Here is a 24,420-nt window from a genome sequence, read left to right as displayed (position 1 = left end):
GTGGGAAGATTTGATAAGTCTTAAAATACCTGAAGCATGATTGCAGAGGGGATGGAGATGGGCTTTTATCTGTGGCTGTAGGGGACAAGACTGGTTGTAACAGCCTCAAGCTACAGCCAGGGGCATTTAAGTTGGAGATAAGGAGAAACTTTCTGACTCTGAGGGTGGTCAGGAATTGGAACAGGCTGCCTAGAGAAGTTATGGAATCTCTATTCATGGAAACTTTCAAAAGCAGGTTAGACAGACACTTGGCTCAGATGATTAGGCAGGGATAATCCTGTGTTGAGCAGAGGGCTGGGATAGATGACCTTGTGAGGTCCCTTCCAGTCTTACTTTCCTATGATTCCTATGTCAAGACAGTACCCATAGACCAAAGCACAGTTGGTGGATCTGATATGAAGTGGAGCCAAAATTGACTGACATTGCTGTTTAACTTCTCCTCTAAAGTCTAGACAAAGGCTTAATATCACTTTCTTTTCATTTATGAACATGAACCTCCTCTCCTGTATAGTATTGCCTAATCCAGTGTTGTACTAAACATAATTCTGAAAATTCCCAGCTTTTTCATAGACTTTTTGCACCTTAGTTAATCCCTTTCTGACAGGAAAATATTTTAACCCCATTCTCCTGACATGTGTTGAGAGGCCAGAATCACTAGTGACTATGATAAACTCAGATGCTATGATAAGTACTTGTAAAATAGATTTCCCTGCCCCAGTGTATTCTGTTGTTCCTCCTTCTCTCACTCACTGTTAGTGTAACTGTTATAATCAGTCAAGATGTAGGGACCTGTGCCTTCAGACTAGTGTTAAAAGGAACCAAGGGTGTTTAGTACCCAGTAGGATCCAGCCCTTTGTAAAGATTCCTTCCTTAAAAGAAAGCCACACTGAGCAAGTGTGAGCAGTGTCCCTTTTACCAGTGACACTCATTGCAAAGGCAGTCAGGTTCTGTGCACATGAAAACACCTCCATGTTTCCCAGCTGCTAGTGTTTTAAAAACAGTGGTTGTCTGTTTCTTTCCCTGATTTGGTATGTCTTCTGGTCAGAACTTCAACAATAAAATTGCTGCAGGAGTAAGTACCAGGATGGAGAAGGAGCAGTTCAAGGTTGAAGTAGAGAAGAAAAGCACCAGCAGCACTGTGAAAACTGCCCTTTTACTCCTCCATGACCTGAGAGGACTGATTAACATTTTGCCAACAATAATACAGGTCAGTGAAAAATTCTTGCCATATGCTGTATGCAGTCTGTCTTACTGGTTTTCATCTGGTTGAGGTAAACCTATAAGTTTCAATTTACAGTAGTGGATTATATTTCCATAATCTTCTCCTTTGAGTAGCCTCTTAACTTTCTCATCTATCTGTATTTCAATCTGCTGCACTTGTTTCATTTTTACAAGCATTTTATGTTGCTCTGCCTGCAGGTCAACTGCAATGGAGAATCCTCTTCTAATCAGCTTTCTGGCTACTGCAATGGGGAGGTTGCAAGACATCCATTTGAGGTACAGGTTTCATTCTTAAAAGGGTGTCATCCACGATGTGCTGGTTTGAGGCTTCACTAAAACAGAAAGAGTCTAAGCTTTGGAGGATGGTATTGGCATAGAAATGGGTCCAAGTTAACAGGAGGTTCTATGCATACTCTCAGGTACCTTTACTTCCTTAATATCCCCAGGAAAATATGGATCTGAGCACTAGTTAACTGAAAACTTGACAAGTACATGTCAGTATTCTATCTTACCACAGATAGATGGGATATTTATTTTAAGACAGAAGCATCACCAAAACCCATATTCAAGCAGTATGTGTTTGCATCTCTGGTGCGTCCAAACACAGTTAATGTAAAGCATATAGCAAAGATGAGGGAAGTTTATAAATTATGCAAGTGCTGTTTTGGAGGTGATATCCAAGTGTCATGCAGCAGACAAGTGCCATTGATTCAACTCAGAACTCAGCACAATGACTCATACCTGGGAAAATCACATGGCATCATGAGACATGGGGTACACAGAAGAAAAAGGGCAAAAGAATCTGTGGCAACATGGGTATCCCCACTAGCCACAACTAGCCTCCCACTTGCCTTTGGGCATGCCACCCACCTGTCTTGTCCACCACGCCTTGTTGGAATAATAATATGTTGTTAAATAAGTCGGGAGGCTGCCCATTACTGCACCCTCATATTTGGGGGTGTCCGCGGCTCCGTACCACCCCTACATTGTAACTCAAGCCTCGCAGATGGCATCTAGATGTTAATAGTCACACCAGCCCCACACTAGGCTCCAGAACCCTCTCGGCAGGACCCTCCTTTGATCTCTCCGCTCAAGCGGCCTCCGCCGCTTTCATTCGGGCTCTTGAGCTCCTTGTAGCTGGCTCCCCTCTTGGGCATGGTCCCCACTTGGGACCTTCAGCCACACACAGGCCCTGGCCTCACCTCCAAGGCCAGGCAGGGTCCCAGGCCCACAGCTCTGGGTGCCCCTTGCGGTGGGCACCTGGCCCTTTTGACCTTCTTGGTTCTGGCCCCAGCATGGGCCAGTCAAGGGGGCACCCTACCTCCAGCCTCACTAGCTCCACACTCTCTCTGGGTCCCCTTCCCTGGATGCGGGGAGATGGGGTGACTCACACCATGACTGGTGCTCCAGAGTCTCACAGGGGACTCTCACTGCCCCCCTGGAGCAGCAGGTCATGGTGCTACCCTGAGATCTCACACTACACCCCCTCTGCTCGGGGCTCCACAACGTGCCCCCTCTACTCAGGGTCTCGGGGCTTCCCTCTTCGGGTGGGCTCAGGTGGCCATAGCCATGCCTAGCCCCCTCTACCTCCAATGTCTTGACCCACCCAAAGGTGGGAGCTGGGGTTAAGGTGCCCCGACCCGCCTTCCACTGGGGTGGTAACTGGCCTGGCATTTCTGGGGGGCTCCTGCACCACAAGGAGCCCCACCAGGCCACCCACTCCCGGCAGGGTGCAGTTTTAGTTTGTAAACTAAACCAGGAGCCTCCTATCCATCCCCAACAGCTCCTGCCCTGACCTCCAGCTGATACCAGCAGCCTTGTAGCCAAGTGATGTAGTTGCCTGCCTTCCAGCAGCAAAATGCCCTGTTTATATGGGCAGCCCTGGATCCAAAATGGCTGCCGTAATCGGGCACCTGCCAGCTACTGGCTTCAGGCCCTTAAAGTGGCCGGCACAAGCAGTGCCCTGCCACAAAGTCTCATTGAGGTTACTAGATGAGGCCCAAAAATGTACCTTCTCTGTAAACTAAAAATGGAAAGTAATAAAAACTATCTCAGTAGAAGCTGGATTCTTCTGCTACCGAGAAACTAACCCAGAATGAACTGAACCTGACAGCACAAGTTGGGGGAAGCTGAGAAAAATGTCTATTCCAGAGAACATATGCATTGGTGCACTTATAAATTGCAGTGCAGTTTCTCTGAAGATGTGTTAATGGCATTGTGGATGGACAGCCATTCAAATCAGAAATGAGGACTGCTTGGGCAAAAGAACTTGAACTGGACTGCAAGTTCAATCATACCATTCCAGCATGGAAACATGCTGGTATACCTGGCCAAAACTGGTTACGTGGTGCAGACCGGGTTGGAAATAGAATGGATCTGAGCCTAGAAATCCAGAGTGGAATACGCAGGGTGTCTGGAGTTGGGACTGTTTATAGAAAGAATTTCTCCAAAGTGGAACCTTGTCATTCACAGTCATTGTCCCATCTTTCAGGTAGAAAGGAACATGTCTCTACAGAAAAGAACATGTTTTACTGAACTGCAGTTTCTTCTCTGTGTTCCATGAAAGGCTTCTCACTTTCTCACCAATGCCTCAAACTGCAGCAAACTAACAAGCTGTGAGAATAACAACCACTCAGCAGCCCAACACACTTAGGGCAGAACTCTTTTTCACCTGGTGGATGGCAAGGGTGCAGCTTGCAACAAACTTTGAGTCACCTGATTAAATTAAATTTAATCATTTCATTCACTTTATTTCTAACAGTTTTTGTGAGATTTACCCCTTCGATCGTCAATATGTTGTATTATCTGAAAGCCACTCAACATGTCAGCTTTGAGTGATGTAAGTGATTAACGGCTAACTTTTATAGCTGAAAAGTTTGTGGCTGACACTCAGAATATAAATGGGGAAGGGGCAGATAAAATGGTAACAGGACTAACACATTTTTGAGGTGGGTTGTCTCATTAATTGATACAGAAAGAAACATTTTGTTGGACAAGTCGCGTGTGCTTTCGAAATCACTTAATTTTCTTCACACTGGCTCCATTCATAAGAAAGAAAAGGTTTTTTAAGTCTCCTTATTCAGAGTACCTAAGGTTCATGCCTTTTTGTGGCACAGGCATTGTTGAATAAAGTAAAGACCTCGGTAACACCAGGTATAGTGTGAAGTCCTCACTGTGCTGCCCTTGGACTTTAATTTACAGCCTTCACCATCCTCTTTCCTTCTCCCAGAAAAAAGTACACCATGAAATCAGAGCCACTACAAAAGGAGGGTTTAATTGCTCAGAAGACCCCTGCAGGTGCTTTCGAGAAGTGGTATTTGCATCCCCAGTAGTATTGTTAGGATAAGAAACCTCTGGCATTTAAGCAGCATTTACTAAGGTGGATTCCCATTTCAGGACAGGAAATACAAAGATTCTCTTTCATTGGCACTATCAACTCATTGACATTATCACTGCTTAGTAGTTGCACTATGACTTCAATGAGAGAGTAAGTATCTGCGGATCTTTACATGTATCAGGTATCCAGGTTGTAGCTGTATTGGTCTAAAGGCAAAAGGAATCGGAACTCATGGTAGAGGTGAGATCTTTTATTAGACCAACTAGATTTTGCAAAAAAAAAGTCTTCATTTGCAAGCTTTCGAACACAAGTACCCTTCTTCAGGCATAGAAGAAAAGAGTGTAAAAGTTCTCCTAGGCAGAAATGAAAGTTTGTATTTCATAGGAGAATTGAAAAGAGTGTGGTAAAATCTCCTATTTGGAACAGTTCATTTTATGCAGATTAGGCTCAGTCAAAAGCATTTGCCTTGAAGTTGTTTGGTGGCAGGCAGGATGTAGAATCATATAATTTCATTTCATTGAAATGGAATCTTCATAATTTTGCAAGGAGGAAGCAAGTTTTACCACCTGAAACATGAGACCCTGCTCCTGCAGGGTATTTTGCATTAGCAAAGAGCCCAGAGATACTTCACCGCATAAGAAATTCCTGCCCAGAAGAGCATTCCACTTTTTTACTCTTGTGTGAAATATGAAACATCCTAACCAGAAGGAAATAAGACTAGATCCTGCCTGCCACCAAACAACTCATGGTACTCAGGAGAGGTTCCTGAAGACTGGAAGAGGGCCAACGTGGTGCCTATCTTCAAGAAAGAAGGAAAGAAGATCCAAGGAGCTACAGGCCAATCAGTTTGATCTCAATCCCTGGTAAGATCTTGGAAAAAATTATCAAAGAATCCATCAACAACAGGCTGACAGAAGGCGACATTAGCAGAAGCAAGTAACAGCAAAGCAGCCTGAGTCCTCACTTGGCAGGAACATGTAGCTACAGAAAAAAGGAAAGACTAATGGGTCTAGAGCCTCTTGCAGCCTCCATGGTTTCTACAGTGAGTTAAAATGTAACCTAACACAGTAGGGAGAGCAGGTCCCTTGTGGTGGGAGCACTTTTCTGGGATACTGGCCCCAGGGGAGGCACACCCAGGCCCAGGGTCAGTGAGGGTCTAGTCAGGGAACTTCTGGAGGGACTGGGAGTATTTAAATCAGCTGGTCCTGACGACCTCCACCCCAGAGTGCTGAGGGAATTAGCAGAGGTCATTGTGGGACCCCTGGCACGGCTTTACAAGCACTCGTGGTACTCTGGTATGGTGCCAGAGGACTGGAAAAGGGCCAGTGTGGGTCCCATTTTCAAAAAAGGGAGGAAGGAGGACCCAGGAAATTATAGGCCAGTTAGTCTTACCTTGATTCTGGGTAAGCTTTTTGAGAGAATTATCCTGGCGCATGTCCACGAGGGGTCAGCAGGGAAGGTTATGCTTAGGGGTAACCAACACGGGTTCGTTAGAGGCAGGTCCTGTCAGACCAAGCAGGTGGCCTTCTATGACCAGGTCACAAAATCCTTAGATGCAGGGGTAGCAGTAGACGTAGTCTTTCTGGACTTCAGGAAGGCCTTTGACATTGTCTCTCACCCCATTCTCATTAAAAAACTAGGGGACTGTGGTGTTGACACCTACACAGTCAGATGGGTCACTAACTGGCTGGAGAGCTGTACCCAGAGAGTGGTGGTGGACGGGTCATTTTTGGCCTGGAGTGATGTGGGCAGTGGGGTCCCCCAGGGCTCGGTCCTTGGACCCACACTGTTCAACGTCTTCATCAGTGACTTGGATGAGGGGGTAAAAAGCACCCTATTCAAATGTGGGGGGATGTGGGCACACTAGAAGGGAGGAATAGGCTGCAATTGGACCTAGACAGGTTACAGGGGTGGGCAGATGAGAACAGGATGGGTTTCAACACTGACAAGTGCAAGGTGCTGCACCTGGGGAGGAAGAACCAGCAGCACACCTACAGGCTGGGGAACTCCCTTCTTGTCAGTGCAGAGGCAGAAAAGGATCTTGGAGTCATTATTGATTCCAAAATGAACATGGGCCAACAGTGTGGGGAGGCGGTCAGGAAGGCCAACTGCACCTTGTCATGCATCCACAGATGCATCTCAAGCAGGTCCAAGGAGGTGATCCTACCCCTCTACGCAGCACTGGTCATGCCGCAGTTGGAGTACTGTGTCCAGTTCTGGGCACCGCACTTCAGGAGGGATGTGGACAGCGTTGAGAGGGTCCAGAGGAGGGCAGCCCGCGTGATCAGGGAGCAGCAGGGCAGGCCCTATGAGGAAAGGCTAAGGGACCTGAACCTGTTCAGCTTCCACAAGAGAAGGCTGAGGGGGGATCTAGTGGCCTGTTACAAACTAGTCAAGGGGAACCAGCAGGCATTGGGGGAGTCCCTGTTCCCCCGAGCACTACCAGGAGTGACTAGAAATAACAGTCACAAGCTGGCAGGGGGTAGATTTAGACTAGACATCAGGAGGTGCTACTTCACAGTCAGGGTGGCTAGGATCTGGAACCAACTTCCAAGAAAAGTGGTGCTGGTTCCTACCCTGGAGGTCTTTAAGAGGAGGCTGGATGAACACCTTGCTGGGGTCATTTGACCCCAGCATTCTTTCCTTCTGCAGCAGGGGGTCGGACTTGATGATCTGTCAAGGTCCCTTCCGACCCTACAAACTATGAAACTATGAAATTTTTGGTGTTGAAATTTTCTTCTACAAGCTCTGCTTTCATCTTTCCTATTTGGTAGTTTGTCTGTGGACATCCACACGATTTGAACTGTTCCAAAAGAACAGTCCATATATTCAAGAACTTTTTGAGTATGTAATTAAAATATGTTTGCTGTGGGCAACATGGATGGGAAACTAAAGTTACCTTGAAGAAGGTAGTAGCTAAGGTTCTGTTGATGCTTACCTGGTACAAACAAGAAATGCAGCTAGACTAGACCCAGTTTTGCCCTTGAGTGTGTCTAGTCTCTGGTACCACTGGTGTAATTTCCTTTGAAGTCAATGGGGAATCGAACCTATCTGAGAGTAGACTTGAACCTACATCATGCTTCCTATACTGGTAGAGCTAACCCTGGTCTTAAGAAAATCTGAGTTTCATCTTTTATTATTATTCTGAAGGGAGTGGGGAAACGTGGCATTTTTGGGGCCCAATTCTTCATTTATCTATCTGTGGAATGGATATAAAATTCAAATGCTCCTCTTGTGCTGACAATAGTGTTTTGCAACCAATTAAATGAGATTAAATGGCTGCATTATATTCAGTGCAGTAAATAATCAGACCTCTCAGTGAGTCTGCTTTGAAGTAAGATCTGGTTTTACAAAGGAACAAAATTGACAACATATTTTCTCTGTAATTTAGAATCCAGTGAGAGTTTCAGTTAATGGGTCACTGTTCACCAGCAACTCTACAGCCAACTTAGTAGGACATGTTTCTTCTAATGATGCCTTTGTCTACCTGCACCTCCATGCCATCTGTGGCATCCAGCACAGCATGGAGATTGGCTTCAAGCATTCCTTGCCTCAGCTTGAGTCTCTGGGCATTGCCCAGGAGAACCAAATGAAGATATCGGCTTTGAGAGGAGATACATATAAGGGCTTGCTAAATATTGCCTTTGGATCATGCTCCTTCAAAACAGATGGAGAAGTGAAACCAAGAAATAATGAAACAGATACAGAATGGATGTTTACTTTGATGAATAAGTGCATTACCTTGGAGGTAATTATCTAGGTTGTTTTCTATATAGGATCCTAAGGTGTACAAGCTTGTGACACTACTCCAGTAGAACTTATGTGGGGTGGACAGATGATGAGCTCTAGGCAGCTGCCTGCAAGAGGAGCTCTTACAGAGAATTGCCGCTTGAAGATACAGGAGCTAGTAATAGCCTGTTTGGATTGACCAAATGGCTCTCTCAAGATGAAACTGATTCCTGCTGTGGACGCACAAGACATGCATCAATGTAACTTATGTGGGTGTGTAGTTTCTCCCCACTTTCCAAGAGGTAACTTTATGCCAGAGTGGAGTGACATACAGTGGAGGAGGAGAGTATGTTTTGTGACCCCTCCATGATTATAGTTGTGTAAAGAAAAATTACATCGGTGTAAACATGCCATGTGTCCATGTTTTTAATCTTTCTATTTTAGATTCCAGATGGGCACTGCTATTTTAATGGAATAAAAAGCTGCTCAATGTGAAGGTGACAGAATCCTGCCTTTCTAGTAGAGGAGAGGGGAAGTTATTAAAAATGTCCTGGAGAAACAGCGAGTTAGTGTTTTGCAAGGACAGATATTTGAAGCTGAGAGTTTGGAGTGATGCAGTGACATGTTATTGTCAGGGCCATAAAGTAATGGTTAACAACAGCTTTAGAATTAAACTAACTTCTTTCTCCTGGACTTCAATGAAAAACATATCCTTGCTGTCTAAAATTTTGGAGACTAGCATTGGGGTTATAACCTCTTCTGTCTCCACTATTTATTAAAGAGTTTTTCCTCTCCATGTTGTTTATTCTTGAGCTCATTTGTGAATACTACATGGAAAAAGCCATCTAAAATGGTTCCATCTGTAAGCTTGCTGGTCCAGAAGAGAGAAATGCCTTATCGCTAATTAGAAACAGATTATAAGGATAGATGCTCTGCAAGCATATTTGTTTGTGTTTGTTTGAAACAGCTTCTTTTCTTTTGTCACAGAAAGTGGGATTACCCCAAACCCTAGTCACTGAGGGCTCACTCACTGTGAATACCTGCAATGTCAGCTTGACAGTAAACCTCCAGTGTGACAGGAAAACAGCTTATGCACAAGTAGAGAGCTCCTATGGACAGAAGTACACACTTGGAGGAATGCTGAGGCATTCAGTTGACTGGCTCGGTGACCTAGGGCTGCCTGCTGAAAACTCGGCTCAACTTTCTGTAGCCAAGAGCTCTATGACGGAAGGCATTTTATCACTACAGATTGGTGAATGCAAGTTCAAGGCTAGAGGAGATCTCCAGACCCAGAATAAAACTGAATGGACTCTGGAGACAGAAACAGACTGCCAGCATCTGCAGGTATCTCTGTGGCTTTTAAAGAAATCTATATGAAATAGAAGAGGAGGGGTTTTGCTAGAGTACAGTGTAGATGGCTGTTGTACAAATTTCTCTAAAAGTGTGTACAAGCATACCTCAGTCTTCAAATACAGGATTAGCATGAGGCACTGGTCTCTGATGTTACTGGTTGTTCCATACAGGTGATCCTAATTAAAGCTATTGCCACTTGTTTCTCTGGCACAGTTTGAATGTCATGTTCCAGTACAACTGGGCTAAACTTTTATTTCTCTTTAAAAGAAAAAAAAAAAGGCAATCTTTTTCCTTGAAACTGGAAAATTTTTAAATTTCATATTTTTTTTTCTCTATTATCTCCACTAAGTATATTATGGAAAGAATGCTTTAGAAGATTATTTAGTTTCCATTAATTTTTGTCCCTATTCTTTTCTAAAGAGTTTACTTCAACTTTTTAAAAGTTGCCAAGTGGCAAAAGAAAATATGACCCAACAATAAATGGCAAGCTTATTGTTTTGCCTTCTGTGGCAGAAAGGAGAGAAAAAAAGACATTCAAAATATTACATTTAGGAAACAATATTTTCAGGAGTGATTTTGAAAACCTGGGAAAATATTCCATTTTGAGCCCTACAAAGCAACACTTAAAATTGTAGAATTTTTTGCAAAATCAGTTTTCTATTTTTCAGTCAGCTTACACTAAAAATTACCTACAAAGAACATCTATTACGTACTTTATATGCAGATTAGTGTATTGTCCAAATTCAGAATTGCTCATCCCTGAATAAAACAGGGTCAGCAAACTTTACTAGCCTCAAAAGGTAGGAAGTATATAGCTTTGTAATTTCAAGATATTTGTTATGTGTAAAGAAACTGTAGATTCTAGAGTACAAATTCCTAGGTCTTTTCTCAGATTTTATTTGGGCAACACTCCCAGTTCACTGACTCGAATGGGAGTTTTACCTGAACAAACAGTTGAATAAAGATTTCAGGCTTTGTCCCTGAATTTGTAATGTTGACCGTCTCACTTCTCATGGGTAGGAGGAAAAAAGAACCCTCTAATCTTACCATAGATTTCTAATCTGAAAGGATATTTTGTCTTTTGGTAGAAACTCGGCATTCCAGCTCAGTCACAGCTCACTGGATATATTCAGAGGGATGGCTGCCAAGCAGAACTGCTCTGTGATCTCAAAACAGATGGCAAATCAGCCTGTCTGGAAGTGAGAATAGAGTGCCAGCCAAAGGTCACCCTGGAAATTGAATTCAGACATGAACTGCCTCATCTTAAGGAAATCCCAGGAGAAAACAAGTTGTCCATCATGGCAGGCAAACAGTTAAAGTATGATATTGGCATAAAACTGGAATCAGGCTCTTGTGAGCTTCAAGCCAACGGGGACCTGCAAGTTGAAAACAAACTTCAGTGGAAAATTCTCATGGAAAACAAATGCAAACCAATGCAGGTACTGCCTGGAATGTAAAAGATGTAGAAAGAAATCTGCTTTACCCCTTTGCAGCTTGTTCTGACCAGAGGCCTCAGTACTGCTCCACTGAAATCAGCAGAGAATTTGCTGATGAATTTGTGGGAATAGAGCCAGGAACTGACTATTAAAGAAATCTAGAGAGTTAGCAAAAATAGGTCTTAGGGGCTCTACACTCCTTATGTGTAAAGACACATTCTATATAAATCTGTCTTGGACTTGGAACCAAAAGCACTGTAGCAGCACTTTTATATGGCATAGGGTCAAATTCATCTTACACCCCAAGGTCAATGCCATTGCAAAGTTAATGGCATAGTATGGCTCATACTGGTTACTATAAACTCCCTTGTTCTTGTTTGCTAGGGGGCAGCGGTTAAAGTACCTAGGGCTTGATATGTAGTGGGATTGACTGCTCACGGCTCCTTTTGGCTTCAGCTGGAGTTGGGATTGCTCAGTACTTCTGAAATTCAAATGCTGAGACTTTGAAAAACCTCCTAGCAGCTCAGGGCAGCCAAATATAAATACAATACAAAGAGATGATCTTTAGCTATAGAAATGTCCATTCCTCTTGATAGAAAACTGATGTTGTTAATGGGCTCCAAGTTAATAAAAAAAAACCCCAAACAACCCCAACCTTAAATATTGAAATATTGACTAAAAAAAGTCTGCCCCAGCCAGGCCAGCAGGTGTTACCTAGGGCTGTGCAAAATGGCACTGTTCCATTCCAACTTCAGTTTTGAGGTCTGGATGGAAGTGTTTTGTATTAAATATGATTTAGAGTCGAAACAGCCTCACTGTTTAGCTTCGTCAAAACAGCGAGGCTGTTTTGACCCTGTTTCAACAGTTTTACGGGACCATGCGGCTGGGGAAAGGAATTCAGCCCAGCTGGGCTGACTTCCCAGATCATGCCTGGGGTAGGAAGGCAGCCCAGCTGGGCTGCCTCACCACCCCCACGTGCTAGATTGCAGGGGTGCGGGAAAGCAGCCCAGGTGGCTGCCTCTCCATTCCCCGTGCTAGATGGTGGGGTGGGCAGGAAAGCAGCCCAGCTGGGCTGCCTCTCTGTCCCCGACACTAGATCAGAGGGTGGGAAAGCAGCCCAGGTGGCTGCCTCTCCATTCCCTGAGCTAGATGGTGGGGTGGACAGGAAAGCAGCCCAGCTGGGCTGCCTCTCTGTCCCCCACACTAGATCAGAGGGTGGGAAAGCAGCCTACGTGGGCTGCCATCCCCCATGCTATCCCCATCCCCTGCCCCATCCCCCACGCCAACTGGGCTGCCTCTCTGCCCCCTGCCAGATCTTGTGCTGGGGATGGGAAGCTGGACTGACTTCCCATCCCCAGCGCTATGGTTGAAATGTTTTGACCAGCCTCATTTTGTTTTGAGGCTATTTTGACAGCCTTTGTTTCATTTCGATTTTGCTGTTTCAACCTCAAAATGAGTCAAAACAGCATTGATACGAAACGGCTGCCGAAATTTCTCACAACCCTAGTGTTACTTTCTGGGGTATTTAAGATTAGAAATATTCTGAAAATTGCTGGAAGAGGAGCAAAAAAAGGGGTAGGCCATTGCCAAAGTGCTGGTTTGAGTTGCATGTGAGCCTGCACTCTGTAAGCACCTTCTCAAGCGCCAGGGCTGCACTTCTCTGCGGAGGGTCCTCAGTTCACCCTGTGGCTGACTGGCTTCACGGCTGACAACACCTACTGTTTTGCTAACTATATTACTTGAGCTGGTCCGTCTGGGTTTAGGTTCTGCTACTGAATGGTCCCCAGAAGCTGTGATCAGTGTGAAGTAGCAACCCAGGGCACCTTCATAAGAAATAAATAAAAGTGTTTGTTTAAGAAAACCTAACTAGCAGACAGGAATAGGGTTAAGCAGCATGGAGTAAATAACTACATTTTGTGGAGGGCTTCAGTAGTCTTGTACCTATTCTGAATGAAAATCAAATAATTTAAACATTCCCTGGATGGGACTCAAGCCCTGTGTTCAGGTCAGTCTGGCTGGCAGGCAGTACCACAGCTACAGACCTCAGAAACTCTGGGGTCCCAGACTCCAAAGAATTCTGCTGAAAGACCGTGTTACGTGATAGTATTGGCACCTGGAGTCCCTGACTCAGAAGCAACTGCCAAGTCTAGTGGCTGAGTTGCCAGGAATTGGGATCCTGCCTGGCTTCCGAGGAACTTCCTCCAAATCAAACTGTTTCTGTAAAATGGTCACATTTTGACAAATTGTTAACTTCTGACAAAAACAGGTTTTGTCACATTTATTCTGATGGACTCTGCTGACACCAAGACTCACCTGAAACAATCAGCTGCTTTCCAGACCTAAATGGAGCCAGGCCTTTCTAGAATTGGCTCTGGAAATCGCATAAAAACCAGTGCAGTAAAGATCAAATAAAATATGGGCTTATTTTCAGGGAGATAAAGGCAAATATCTTTTACATTTTGTCATATCTCTGTCCCCTCGAGAAGCAGAGCTCAGCAGGAAGTATTGTTTGGTTGGGCTTCTGCTGCTGTTTTTGACTGTTACCAAGATTTTACCACAGACTGTGCAGTCACGCTGTCTGATTTCCTAGTTTTACAGCCAGATGCTGCAGAGACCACATATTAGGGGGGAAAAGTATATAAGCCTAAAACATATGGCAAAAAGGCCCTTTTCAAAGAGTTTGTTTTAATTATTGCAGGATCTTGGGAGTCCAATAAAAATCAATGGTTCAGGTTATGTCCTGATAGATGGAATGAACCTGGATTCACAAATGCTCATCGTTGTTGATAAAAGTACATTACAAGGGCTTCTTACACTGAAAGCCACTGATGTAAGTATTATGCTGCTTATTGAAATAATGTGGGAGCAGAGGGAGACTTATATTGAAAACTATTATTTTAATACTAAAGAGAACCAGTAGGTAGGCTGCAATTTTGTTTTGTAACAGTTGCTAATCTATGAAGAAAGCTGCAATTTGAAGCAATATTAAAGTGCAGCATACAACTCAAGTATTTGAAAATGCATGAGAAATCAGATGCTTTATGTAATATAATAAAGCCCACTGCAAGCTTCATAAATCACTTTCCTGTTATGTTCTTTGAATGCATATATGGGTTTTTATATTACACTATTTGTGTTCTTACTTTATTCTGGCAGTAAATACAATATTAAGTGCAAAGATACAGGCACTAACCACAGCCCAGATGCACTCTCTTTCCCCTACTGTGATGTCATTTAATCATTGTAAAAGTCTGTAGCACTGCCCGTGATAGGAAGAGTAAAAGCCTGTGATTAATAGAGTGACTGCTGTGATTTATGGTGTAACTTGATTAGGGCAGTGTTTCTTCCAGTCAGTGCTATTTTGTTTCTTCAGTCACTAGGTAAATTATGGAGGCCATGGACAACCTTCCTTTTGCCAATTATAAGGGCTGGCTTTTTTTGTTGCCACATATTGCTAGATAGAAGGGTGAATATAGAGGTGCCTTCCACTAGGAAGGAATATTCCCTGCTCCTCTGTATACTGCAGAATAAGTGGGGGGTGAGGGGAAGAGAACACTGCAGTGCAATAGAAAAGGCCCTTTCCATTTTTCCTTTGTATGCATTTCTTTCCTATCGTATTTCTGAGCCATTGGCCCTGAATCTCTTCTCTGCCTTTTTTTATCCTGTTGTACCTCCATTAGCTTCAATTAAATTATTTCTCATTTTCACCAAAATTTTACTGCAGCTCTTTTTGGTCTGTGTGCAACCACAAGATGCAAGGTTTTTTATTTTAAGGCAGAAAATTTGCATGTTTTTGCACTTTTGTATGTTTTAAATTGTTTATAGAACAAACAAGAACTAGATGCACTGTTAACTCATAACATCCAAGGAGCCACTGACCTTGGCTTTCCAGCAAGGACGCTAGTGGATGTGACTTTGGAACAAAAGGGTGACCTGTATAAAAGACTGGTTCAATTCAGTGCGGACAGCACGAAAGTAAGTGTCTTCACAGTATGACTTGGCAAAGTAAAGATTAGAATCATGTGTGATCATTAGTTTATCCTTTACAATTGCTGAAAGGAAGGGCCTCAGAAGTATGAAGGATGTGTTCACAGATTCATCATGGGCTTGTTTTCTCAAACCACAGTTTAAAAAAAAAAAAAAAAAAAAAAAAAAGAGTCCCTGGAACAGGTATATAGGCCCAGTAAAGACTAGCATGAGACCATTCAAAAGACCACAACATCCCAACTGTGTTAAGAATCCAGGTTCTTAGAACAGACTGGGTGCTTTAAGGACATGATGTAAATTGAGAAGTTTTTCTGTTCATTTTAATGAGCTTATGGTCAGGCCCTGAGGCCCAACACCAGAAATTCTGGAATGACTCTCAGCTCACTTCAGGGGCCATAGGGATGGGCTTTACCCTCAGCCTCACAGCTGCCAGTCCAGTTATTCAAACTTTCAGACTGCAAATATCCCTTCTACCAATGCATTTGAAATTGGAGTTGGGAATACTGGATCATTCCAAAGCTGTAGCAAAGCTCTTAATAATTTTTAAATATGTTTACTTTATACAGCACAATCACTACTACAATTCCAAGTTAAAAAATAATAAGCCAGAAACCATATTGTGTTATGACCTCTGCAAATGCTACACAGTATCTTTATATTGGAATGTTTTCCCTAATATCATGGCAATCCTAACTTAGATTACCCACTACATAGTCCATATTAAAGATGCACAGCATACAATTGATACTATATTTTGTGCTAACAAAACAGATTACAGAGGAGCTGAGCTTTATTCAGAAGCTGGGTTTTGTGTCTATTAACTACAAGCTCACACATAATATAGAAGCTTTGAAGACTTTGCAACTAGAAGACAGGATTGAGTTGCAGGTATGTCAAACCTCAATTTAAATAACACTAGAGATGTGCACAACCAGAGCATAAGGAAAACAGAGTATAGGGCATAAATGTAATGGCAAAAATAAGTGGATTGTAGATACTACTGTTAAGCACTGCTACATTTGAAGGAACATAACTCAGTCTCTAAAATGATAAAATACTACTCAATCTCGATGTATGAATTGTGACATCCACTTCTTAAGTTTTCATTACTGCTATCCTGTCAGGGAAAAAAACCTCAGTGCTGGTGATTTCAGAACAGTTGTACAAGTAAGTACTTCTGTTAGGGCATTTGTACACAAGTTTGTGCTGCAGTTGTTTATACCTGGGCTAACACCTGGAGGGTGGGGATTTAAATCCCCTCCCTGGCCGGGTCTCTACTGATTTCAGTGGAGCAAACATGTGAAATGCACATCAGTGCTGAGAAAATGGCGGCGGCACACTTTTGAACTAAAACGCATTAGAGGTGTTTTAGTTAAAAAAATGCACTGCCGCCATTTTCTGCACACTGACGTGCATTTCACCACTTGTACAACTGCATGCAGTGCAGTGCATGTCAGCTCGCATGCGGAGCAGACTTGATTAATCAAATCTGCTCCAACCTGCCGGATCTTCAGTGGATCGTGAGACAAAAAGGTATATGTACAAATGCCCTAAGGGGGTTCAATTCAAGGAAACCAGTCTGAATGGTAATTTGTTACAACAAATAAGTCCTATCTAATATCTGATAGCTTTCCAGGCATAATTCAAGGTGCTGGTTTTGACCTTAAAGTCTTAACCAATCTGAGCCCTACATACGTAAAGGGCTGCCTTTTTATTGTTCTATTATGATCCCCAAGATCATCCAAGAGCAGCCTTCTCCAAGTACCATCAGTGCACCAAGTTTGTTGGGCAAAAACCTAAGAGGTTGTTCTCAGTAGTGGCTCGTTGAGCCTGGAACTCCCTCCTACTTGTGGTCTGTCAGAGTCTTAGCCTGGGCATCTTCCAAAAACTTTGAGGTCTTTTTATTTGGGCTGGCCTTCAGCAAGCAGGGTTAAGCTTGGAGGCATTGTCTGGGGAGTTTGTTTTATTGCATGTTAAAAACATAAGAATGTCTTTATTCTGTGTTACATAGTGGCAAAGAGGGAATGCTGAAAGGGAGAGTGAACTGGGTATGACCAGGGTTTTTTTTCTACTCTTCCTTTCACTTGCAGCCTCCAGCATTTAAGGTCTAGGAAGTTCTAATTCAGAGGCTGTATATCTAACTCCTGTTCTCAAATTCCCCTTTCCTCCAAGAATTTGTCCAGTCTCCTTTCAAATCTGGCTAAGCTGTCAGCTTCTACATCTGGCAGCAATAAGTTCTACACTTTTAATTACATGCTGTGTGAAAGAGAACTTCCTTTTATTAGTTATACATTTACTACCTACTAGTTTCATTTTTTGATCCCTAGTTCTTGTCAGAGAGAGTAAAGAATTAATCCCTATTTACTTTTTCTTGTGAAGCCTTATCATGTCATCAAGTATCTAAGCCTAGCCTCTTTAGTTTCTCCTCATATGGAAGCTCTTTCATGCTGGTAATCATCCTTCTTGCCCTTCTCTGTACCTTCTCTAGTTCTTCTATATCTTTTTTGAGGTGTGGGGACCAGAAGTGGCACAGTATTAAAGGTGTGGACACACCATGGATTTATAAATGGGCATGATGATACTTTCCCTTGTGTTTACAGTTCTCTAATAATTCTTAACATTTTGTCTGCTTTTATGATATCTGCTGAGCACTGAGCTGATGCTTTTAGAAAACTGTTTACAATGACTCCCAGTTCTCTTTCCTGTGTGGTAACCAGACATGGATGTAAGATGAAGCTCAGACCAGGCATGCTGAATGTGTGGCACCGACACACAGTTAATGTAGAGCCTATCATAGGCTAAATACAGACAGTCAAAAAGCCTGAGGCTGTTTTTACACATTAGTCTAAACTGCAGAGATTAAACTGAGAAGGAAGTGAACAGACATTTACTTTTGCTTCAGGGAATGCAGCCACATGCCTGCAGTGGTCCAGGCCAGAAGCCAGGGGGCACTATAGCATGTTTGCCACCCTGCCAAACACTGCCAAAGGGAAGGGACTGAAGCTCCAAGGCTTTTCCCACCACCCTGCTCCAGGAGAGGGGGTGTGGCCAGGCCCCAGCCCTGGGCTAACACCGGGAGGGTGGGGGTTTAAAAATCCCCTCCCTGGCTGGGTCTGCTTGTGGGGGGCAGCACCTGCCAGGCTGAGGAGTGGGTGGGTGGGGAAAAAAAGTATTGGCAATGAATTCATAAAAGCTTGAACAAGAATAGTCCTTTCTCTGAAGCAAGCGTGTATTGAAGACGGCAATATGCAACCTCAAGCATACAACAAAGAGCAACCAAAATTCTTCCCCTCTGCTAAGATACAGCCCAGTAAAACACAGTGAGAGCACACACAACTTCATCTAACTTAAAATGGACTGTAATAAACCACAAAGACAAGAGAAAGCCTTGCATAAGTCTTACATAATCCTGAGGGCAGAGTGTCTCCTTACAGCCAGGTATTCAGAAAGTCCTTCTTGGGGAATCAGCAGGGGATCTTAGATGTTGGACTGGAGATCCCACAGGCCTCATCTCTACTTGGGTTTTTATAGGCGCACTTGCACCCCCTTCTCCCCCTTGGGTGCCTTGACATTAGTATGCTTGTCACCTATAGCACCTTTGGCAGGACTCTCATGCATTCAATGTCTTTTGTCTCGTCTTAGGTATTCCAGTCTCCCACCTTTTACAGGTTCTGCTTTACAATATAAATGTAGTTCTCTGGTTTCTTTTGCCCCACCAGCCCAAGCAGTCTGGGAGCCTCTCCTGTTCCTTTAGCTATGTCTCCAGCACATACATGTGATGATTGTGCCAAGTCTTTGCCAACACCTCCCACCTCTCAGTCTGGTCCTGCAGGGCCAGGTGGCAGGGGACCAGTCCCTCCAGCCTTCGTTCCCCAGCCTCTTCCTTCTCCCCCATGGCCTGGGGGTGCTGAGGGGAATTACACCCTCTCCCCCCTCCTCTTATCAACTGCTTGCTTCAGTCTGTCAGAGGTGGGAGGGGGTAGAGTCTGCTGGTCTCCTGCTAGTCCCCTGTGTGCTGGCAGTCCTTCTCAGGCTGTTTCCACCCCCTACCCCCTCTGTTCCAGTGTTGAGCAGGGAACAGCCTGGCAGAGGCTGCCCTCCCCCACCCAGGCTGACCCAGCCATGGATGACTGGTGCCTCCCAGTCTGGGGAGGCACCAGATTGCCAACGTGGAGGTGTCCTAGCAGCCGATTGCTGAGCCTGAAACCAGGAGTGGCAAAACCGGAACTGCACTTCTGCCAGCACTTCCAGTTTCATGGCTGGCGCTTCCAGGGATGCGTGTGCACCCATGTGCATCCCCTACATGTCACCAAAGGACCCAGTTGTGGTCCCCAGCTGGGTTTCCCATCCTCACTCCCTTGTCAGTAAGCCCTCACTGCTCTAAGGAGCAGGGGGGTGGGGCCATCCCTGTTCTCTGGAGCAAACACTACAGCCCAGCCCAGGGCTGCAAAGCATCCTGGGATGCTGGGGGACTCTGATTTAACTTACACCAGGAAAGGGATCTGGGACAGAATTTTCATAAACCTGTTTGACCTAAATCAGTTAAGTCTGATACTACATTCAACCAGGTTTATCTTAAACCAGTTTCAGCCATTTTGAAACTGGTTTATGTGCACTGAGCTTCTGTTCTGTTACAGTTTTAAATCAGTTTCTGATCACTTAAACCAGTTTATGTGTAACTTCTGTCCCTAGCTGTAGTGTTAGTATAGCTTGGGTTATTTCTGCACAGGTAAATCACTTTACACTTGCCTACATTGAATTTCATCTGCCATTTAGTTGCTCATTCACTCAATCATGCCAGATTCTTCTGTAGTTCCTCATAATCTGTCTTGGTCTTTACCACTTTGAATAATTTTTTGTCATGTACAAATTTGGCCACCTCGCTACTTACCCCCTTTTCCAGAACAATTATGGATATGTTAAACAGCACCAGTTCCAACACAGATCCCTGGGCGATCCCTCTGTTTACTTCTTTCCATGCTGAAAACCAACCATTTATACTTGAGGACCTATCTAGATGGTGGCAGAAGGTCATGGCACAGTGGCTCCTTTAGTTTCGCTCTTTTCACCAAGAGCCATGAACCCCCATTCCTTCCCTTCTCTCCCCCCCACACTGAGTAGCTGAAAGGCAAACACCACAGCATTAATTGCCTGTCAGCCACTCAGAGGCAGAGGGGAATGCGTAGGAAAAAGAATGAGATTAAAGGTGCTGCTGCACTACAAACTTCCACTACAATTTATGTAGATCCCTATTTATACCAACACTTTGCTTTCTTTCTTGAAGCTAATTTCTAATCAATGAGTGGACATTCCCCGTAATCCCATGACCACCTAATTTAGTTAGGAGCCTTCAATAGGAGACCTTATCAAAGGCTTTTTGGAAGTCCAAATATACTATGTCAACTGGACTGCCATGATCTACCTGCTTATTGACACTCTCAAAGAACTGTACAAGGTTGGTGAGGTATGATTTTCCTTTGACAATGTCATGTTGATTCCTCCCCAGCAAGTCATATTTATCCATGTGCTGTAGAACTCTTTTTTATTATTGTTTCTACCAAGTTTCCAGGAACAGAAGTTAGACTTACTGGCCTCTAGTTCCCTGCAGACACTCTACAGACTTTTTGAAATATTAGTGTCACATTGGCACCCCTTCTGTCCCCTGGTACCACGGCTGTTTTTAGTGATGGGTTGCATACTGCTTGGCAATTTCCAATCTGAGCTTCTTCAGGACCCTAGGATGAATGCCATCTGGTCCTGGTGATTTTCTACTGTTTAGTATATCAATTTCCTTTACAACCTCATCTAGTGAAACCTCAATTTGGATCAGCGCCACTGACTTGTCCCCAGTGGCAATGCATAGGGGGTGCACAGGAGTGCATGTGCACCCTCTGAGAGCACCAGCCACCTGACTGGCTGCGCTCACCATTTAGGTGATGGGCAGGGGGGCAGGCAGAAGTGCCAGTGCCACCCCCTCAAGCACCGGCTGGGGAGTGAGTGCTGTTGCACTCCCAGAAGTGGCTGCAGCTGGAGTGATTGGCCGCAGACACTTCTGGAAGTGCCTGCAGCAATTGGCTGGAGCAAATCGGCCACGGGGGACCCCCCCCCAATCACTGATCGGTACTTAGGGGCAGCACATGACCCCCCAGCAAAGGCGGCACCAGTTGGCCGTGCTTGTCCCTAGAGAGGAGTGAATCTGGTGAGGGAATCTGCCTAACTTCTTCCACAGCCAAGACAGATACAAAGAATGCATTTAGTTTCTTGGCAATGGCCCTGCCATTCTTTGGTGCCCTTTTTACATCCTGATCATCCAAAGGCCCAACCAACTCCTTGGCAGTCTTCAGCTTCCAAGGTACTTAAATAAATTTTTATTGCTACCTTTCATGTTGCTAACCAGTTTCTCCTCAAATTCTCTCTTAGTTTGTCTTATTACAGTTTTACATTTGATTTGCCAGTGTTTATGCTCTTTTTTATTTTCCTCATTAGAACTTGACTTCCACTTTTTGAAAGAAACCTTTTTTCTGCTTATTGCTTCTGCAACTCTGCTGTTAAACAAGGCTGGCTTTCTTTTGGTCTGCTTTCCATTTCTTTCTTTGATTTGCAGTATGCATTTGCTCTGTCTCTACAATATGGTGTTCTTAAGCAGTTTCCATACTGTTTGCACATTCTTTACCTCCTTAGGGGGCCCCTTTTAACTTCTGTCTAACTCGCTTCCTCATTTTGGTGTAATCTCCATTTTTAAAGCTAAAAACTATTGTGGTAGATTTTCTTATCTCCCTTCCTACATGGATATCAAACTGAATTGCATTGTGGTCACTATTGCTGAGCAGCTCAGTAACACTTAGCCTTTGTACCAAATCCTATGCACTACTTAGGACTAGATCAAGAATGACCTTTCCTCTTGTAAGTTCCAAGACTAACTGCTCTAGGAAGCAGTCTTTTATAACGCAAAGAAATTTGGTCTCTGCATCCGGATCTGAAGTTAGATTGACCCTGTCTATTTGTGGATAGTTGAAGTCCCCCATTATTACTGCATTTTCTGCTGTCACCGCCTCTGTCAACTCCCTTAGCATTTCTAGCTTGCTGTTGCCATCCAGGTCTGGGGGTTCATAGTATAACCCCCAAACATACTTTTTTTTTTTCTATTGAAACCTGGAATTTGTATCCAGAGAGATTCAGGTACCCCAACTATGCTGTTGGTCCAATAAGATAGCAACCAAAAAATCCTTGCTTCTCTGATAATTTATTGCTCTTTGCTGACTCCAGCTGCAGTGTTGGAGTTAAATTCTCTCCTGCCATCCCACTAACTTCTCCTTTTCTGTCTTGATAATCACTCTGACTTGGCTGTTTTTTCCAGTTTGGTCTCTGTCTTGTTCAGTAATGCGACTTTAGGGTTTTCAGTTTAAACTACATTTACCCTAAGGATAAGGATAGATATTCAAAAAGTCTGAGCCTGAATTGATTCAGTCTTTGCAGGTTAGTCTAACCTGGCTAGGCTGAACCGGACAGACATTCTTACTGGACTGACGGAATTCAGGCACATGCCTGCAGTGGCTCAGGCTACAAGCTGGGGACCACTACAGCAGCCCCCCTTCCCTTGCACGGTGCTGAGCTGAGGGAGGGGAGGGGCGCGTGGCCAGGCCCCAGAAGGATGCTTTGATTAGAGAGGTCTGCCTGAACCATCCCAGGCTTTTCCCCACTGGTTACTCAAGGGGCAGGAGTGTTGCCAGACCCCAGCCCCCTGCCAGCACTCTGAGGCAAGGGGTGTATGCAGTGCATGCATCTGTTGATGATACGGAGCTTTTCAGTCTCCCTCCCTGCTTCTTTCTACTGTCTGCAGCAAACTGACAGGCAAGCAAGCCAGCAGGGGGGCTGTTTATCACCCCATCAGCAAAACAATAGCCTTTCTCCATTACTTCAAACTCTTCTTAAACAGCTTACCAGCTGCCCTGTTGATTAGATCCAAAAAGCCCTAAGCGGTCACTGTTCTGTCTGCCTCTCCCACTGAAATTGGCGAGACACACACAGACATCTCTCAGCATTAGCTAGCATAATGCATGCCTAGAGTCTGTGGGGTTTGGGTCTGTGCTGTGGGAGATGGGAGGGAGGGGGCAGGATTCCTACTTGAGCAACAAGGTGGGGGTAGGACAGGGAGAAGCCAGGCAGACCCTGCTGTGCCTTCAAGTCTCTGCTGCAGCTCCAGTGAAGGAGCAGAGGGGAAGGGACAGCTCTGCTATAAAGCAGAGAGCCCCACCCAGCCCAGACAGCATGCTGGGATGCTGGGGGAGTCTGGTTTATCTTAAACCAACAAGGGGTCTGGGACAGACATTGCATAAACCAGTTTGACCCAAATCAGTTAAGTCTGATACAGGTTTTCCTTGCTTTATGTGGGTTCTGTATATGCAAATTTGCTCTTATGCGATGACTCTTTTTACACCCAAAATTAGTTATATGCAAGATAAATTCATTATGTGCCAGGTAAATCTGTAAGGGAAGGGGTGGGGCAAGGGGCGCGGTGCAGCCCAGCAGCTGCAGGCAGGTGATGTCAGCCACTTCCCAGGTTGCAGCAGGGAGCAAAGTGGAAGGAACTGTAAGGGTGTGTGGGATGGGGGGATGCAGCTCTTGCTGCTATGTGCACCCTGGGTGGGGGGTTTTCAGCAAATTTTAGGGTGGCTGCAGCCAATGTTCCCTCTAAGGAGTAGTGGTCCATGAGCGTGCTGCTTTGGTCCGTGAGTGTGCTGCTTCGGTCCCGCCTCCCCCTTTTGGCACAGCATGGAAAACTGCGTCCCAAAAAAGCGTCCCAAAGTAAGTGTGCAGGTGGGAGCGGGCAGGGTTCAGCCACCACCCTTCTCCATGCTAAATGCTGCCTAGAGCAGCGCAGTGGAGTGCTGTGACCCAGCCATGGGCCGGACACAATCAATTGATAGAACTGAAAGGGAGGCACCGGGGCTGGCGTGGGATGCTTACCGAAGGTAAGCTCCTCCCTCCTAATGCAGGGCAGGAAGTGGCTCCTCCCCGAGGCAGGGGCTGGGGCTGGTGCAGGCTCTGCCAGCTCTGGGGAACTGCTCCGCGGGGTCTGCCAGCTCTGGGAAACTGCTCTGCTCCTACTCGGGGAGTGAGGAGGCACATGGCGTTATGGCTGGGGAGCGGAGCAATTCCCTGGAGGTGGCGGAGCCCACAGAGCAGTTCCTCAGAGCTGGCAGAGCCCACTCCAGCCCCAGGCTGCATCCCTGCCTTGCCTCACCTTGGGGAGGAGTCGCTGCCTGCCCTGCATGAGACTGCTGGCTCTGGGGAACTGCTCCTGCAGTTCAGTTACCCAGAGCCAGCGAAGCCCATGCCAGCCCCCCGCCCCCGTCC

General features: G+C 44.9%; 1 protein-coding gene across 3 annotated transcripts in view; it reads left to right on the top strand.

Moving 5' to 3' along the window:
* The window catches only part of LOC102557779 (uncharacterized), a 188,748-nt gene that overhangs the window by 119,592 nt on the left and 44,736 nt on the right, over positions 1 to 24,420 (top strand). For all 3 annotated transcript variants that reach the window (XM_059716459.1, XM_019494721.2, XM_059716460.1), the window contains exons 40-47: positions 1,046 to 1,207; positions 1,420 to 1,497; positions 7,950 to 8,306; positions 9,275 to 9,631; positions 10,729 to 11,079; positions 13,775 to 13,906; positions 14,902 to 15,051; positions 15,835 to 15,951. In XM_059716459.1, coding sequence (XP_059572442.1) covers positions 1,046 to 1,207; positions 1,420 to 1,497; positions 7,950 to 8,306; positions 9,275 to 9,631; positions 10,729 to 11,079; positions 13,775 to 13,906; positions 14,902 to 15,051; positions 15,835 to 15,951 — 1,704 coding nt within the window. The remainder of the gene's footprint in view (positions 1 to 1,045; positions 1,208 to 1,419; positions 1,498 to 7,949; positions 8,307 to 9,274; positions 9,632 to 10,728; positions 11,080 to 13,774; positions 13,907 to 14,901; positions 15,052 to 15,834; positions 15,952 to 24,420) is intronic.

The sequence above is a fragment of the Alligator mississippiensis genome, chromosome 13, assembly GCF_030867095.1.
Source record: "Alligator mississippiensis isolate rAllMis1 chromosome 13, rAllMis1, whole genome shotgun sequence".
Taxonomy (NCBI): Eukaryota; Metazoa; Chordata; order Crocodylia; family Alligatoridae; genus Alligator; species Alligator mississippiensis.
Note: the sequence above shows the minus strand (reverse complement) of the source record. Positions and strands in the feature narration are given on the sequence as shown.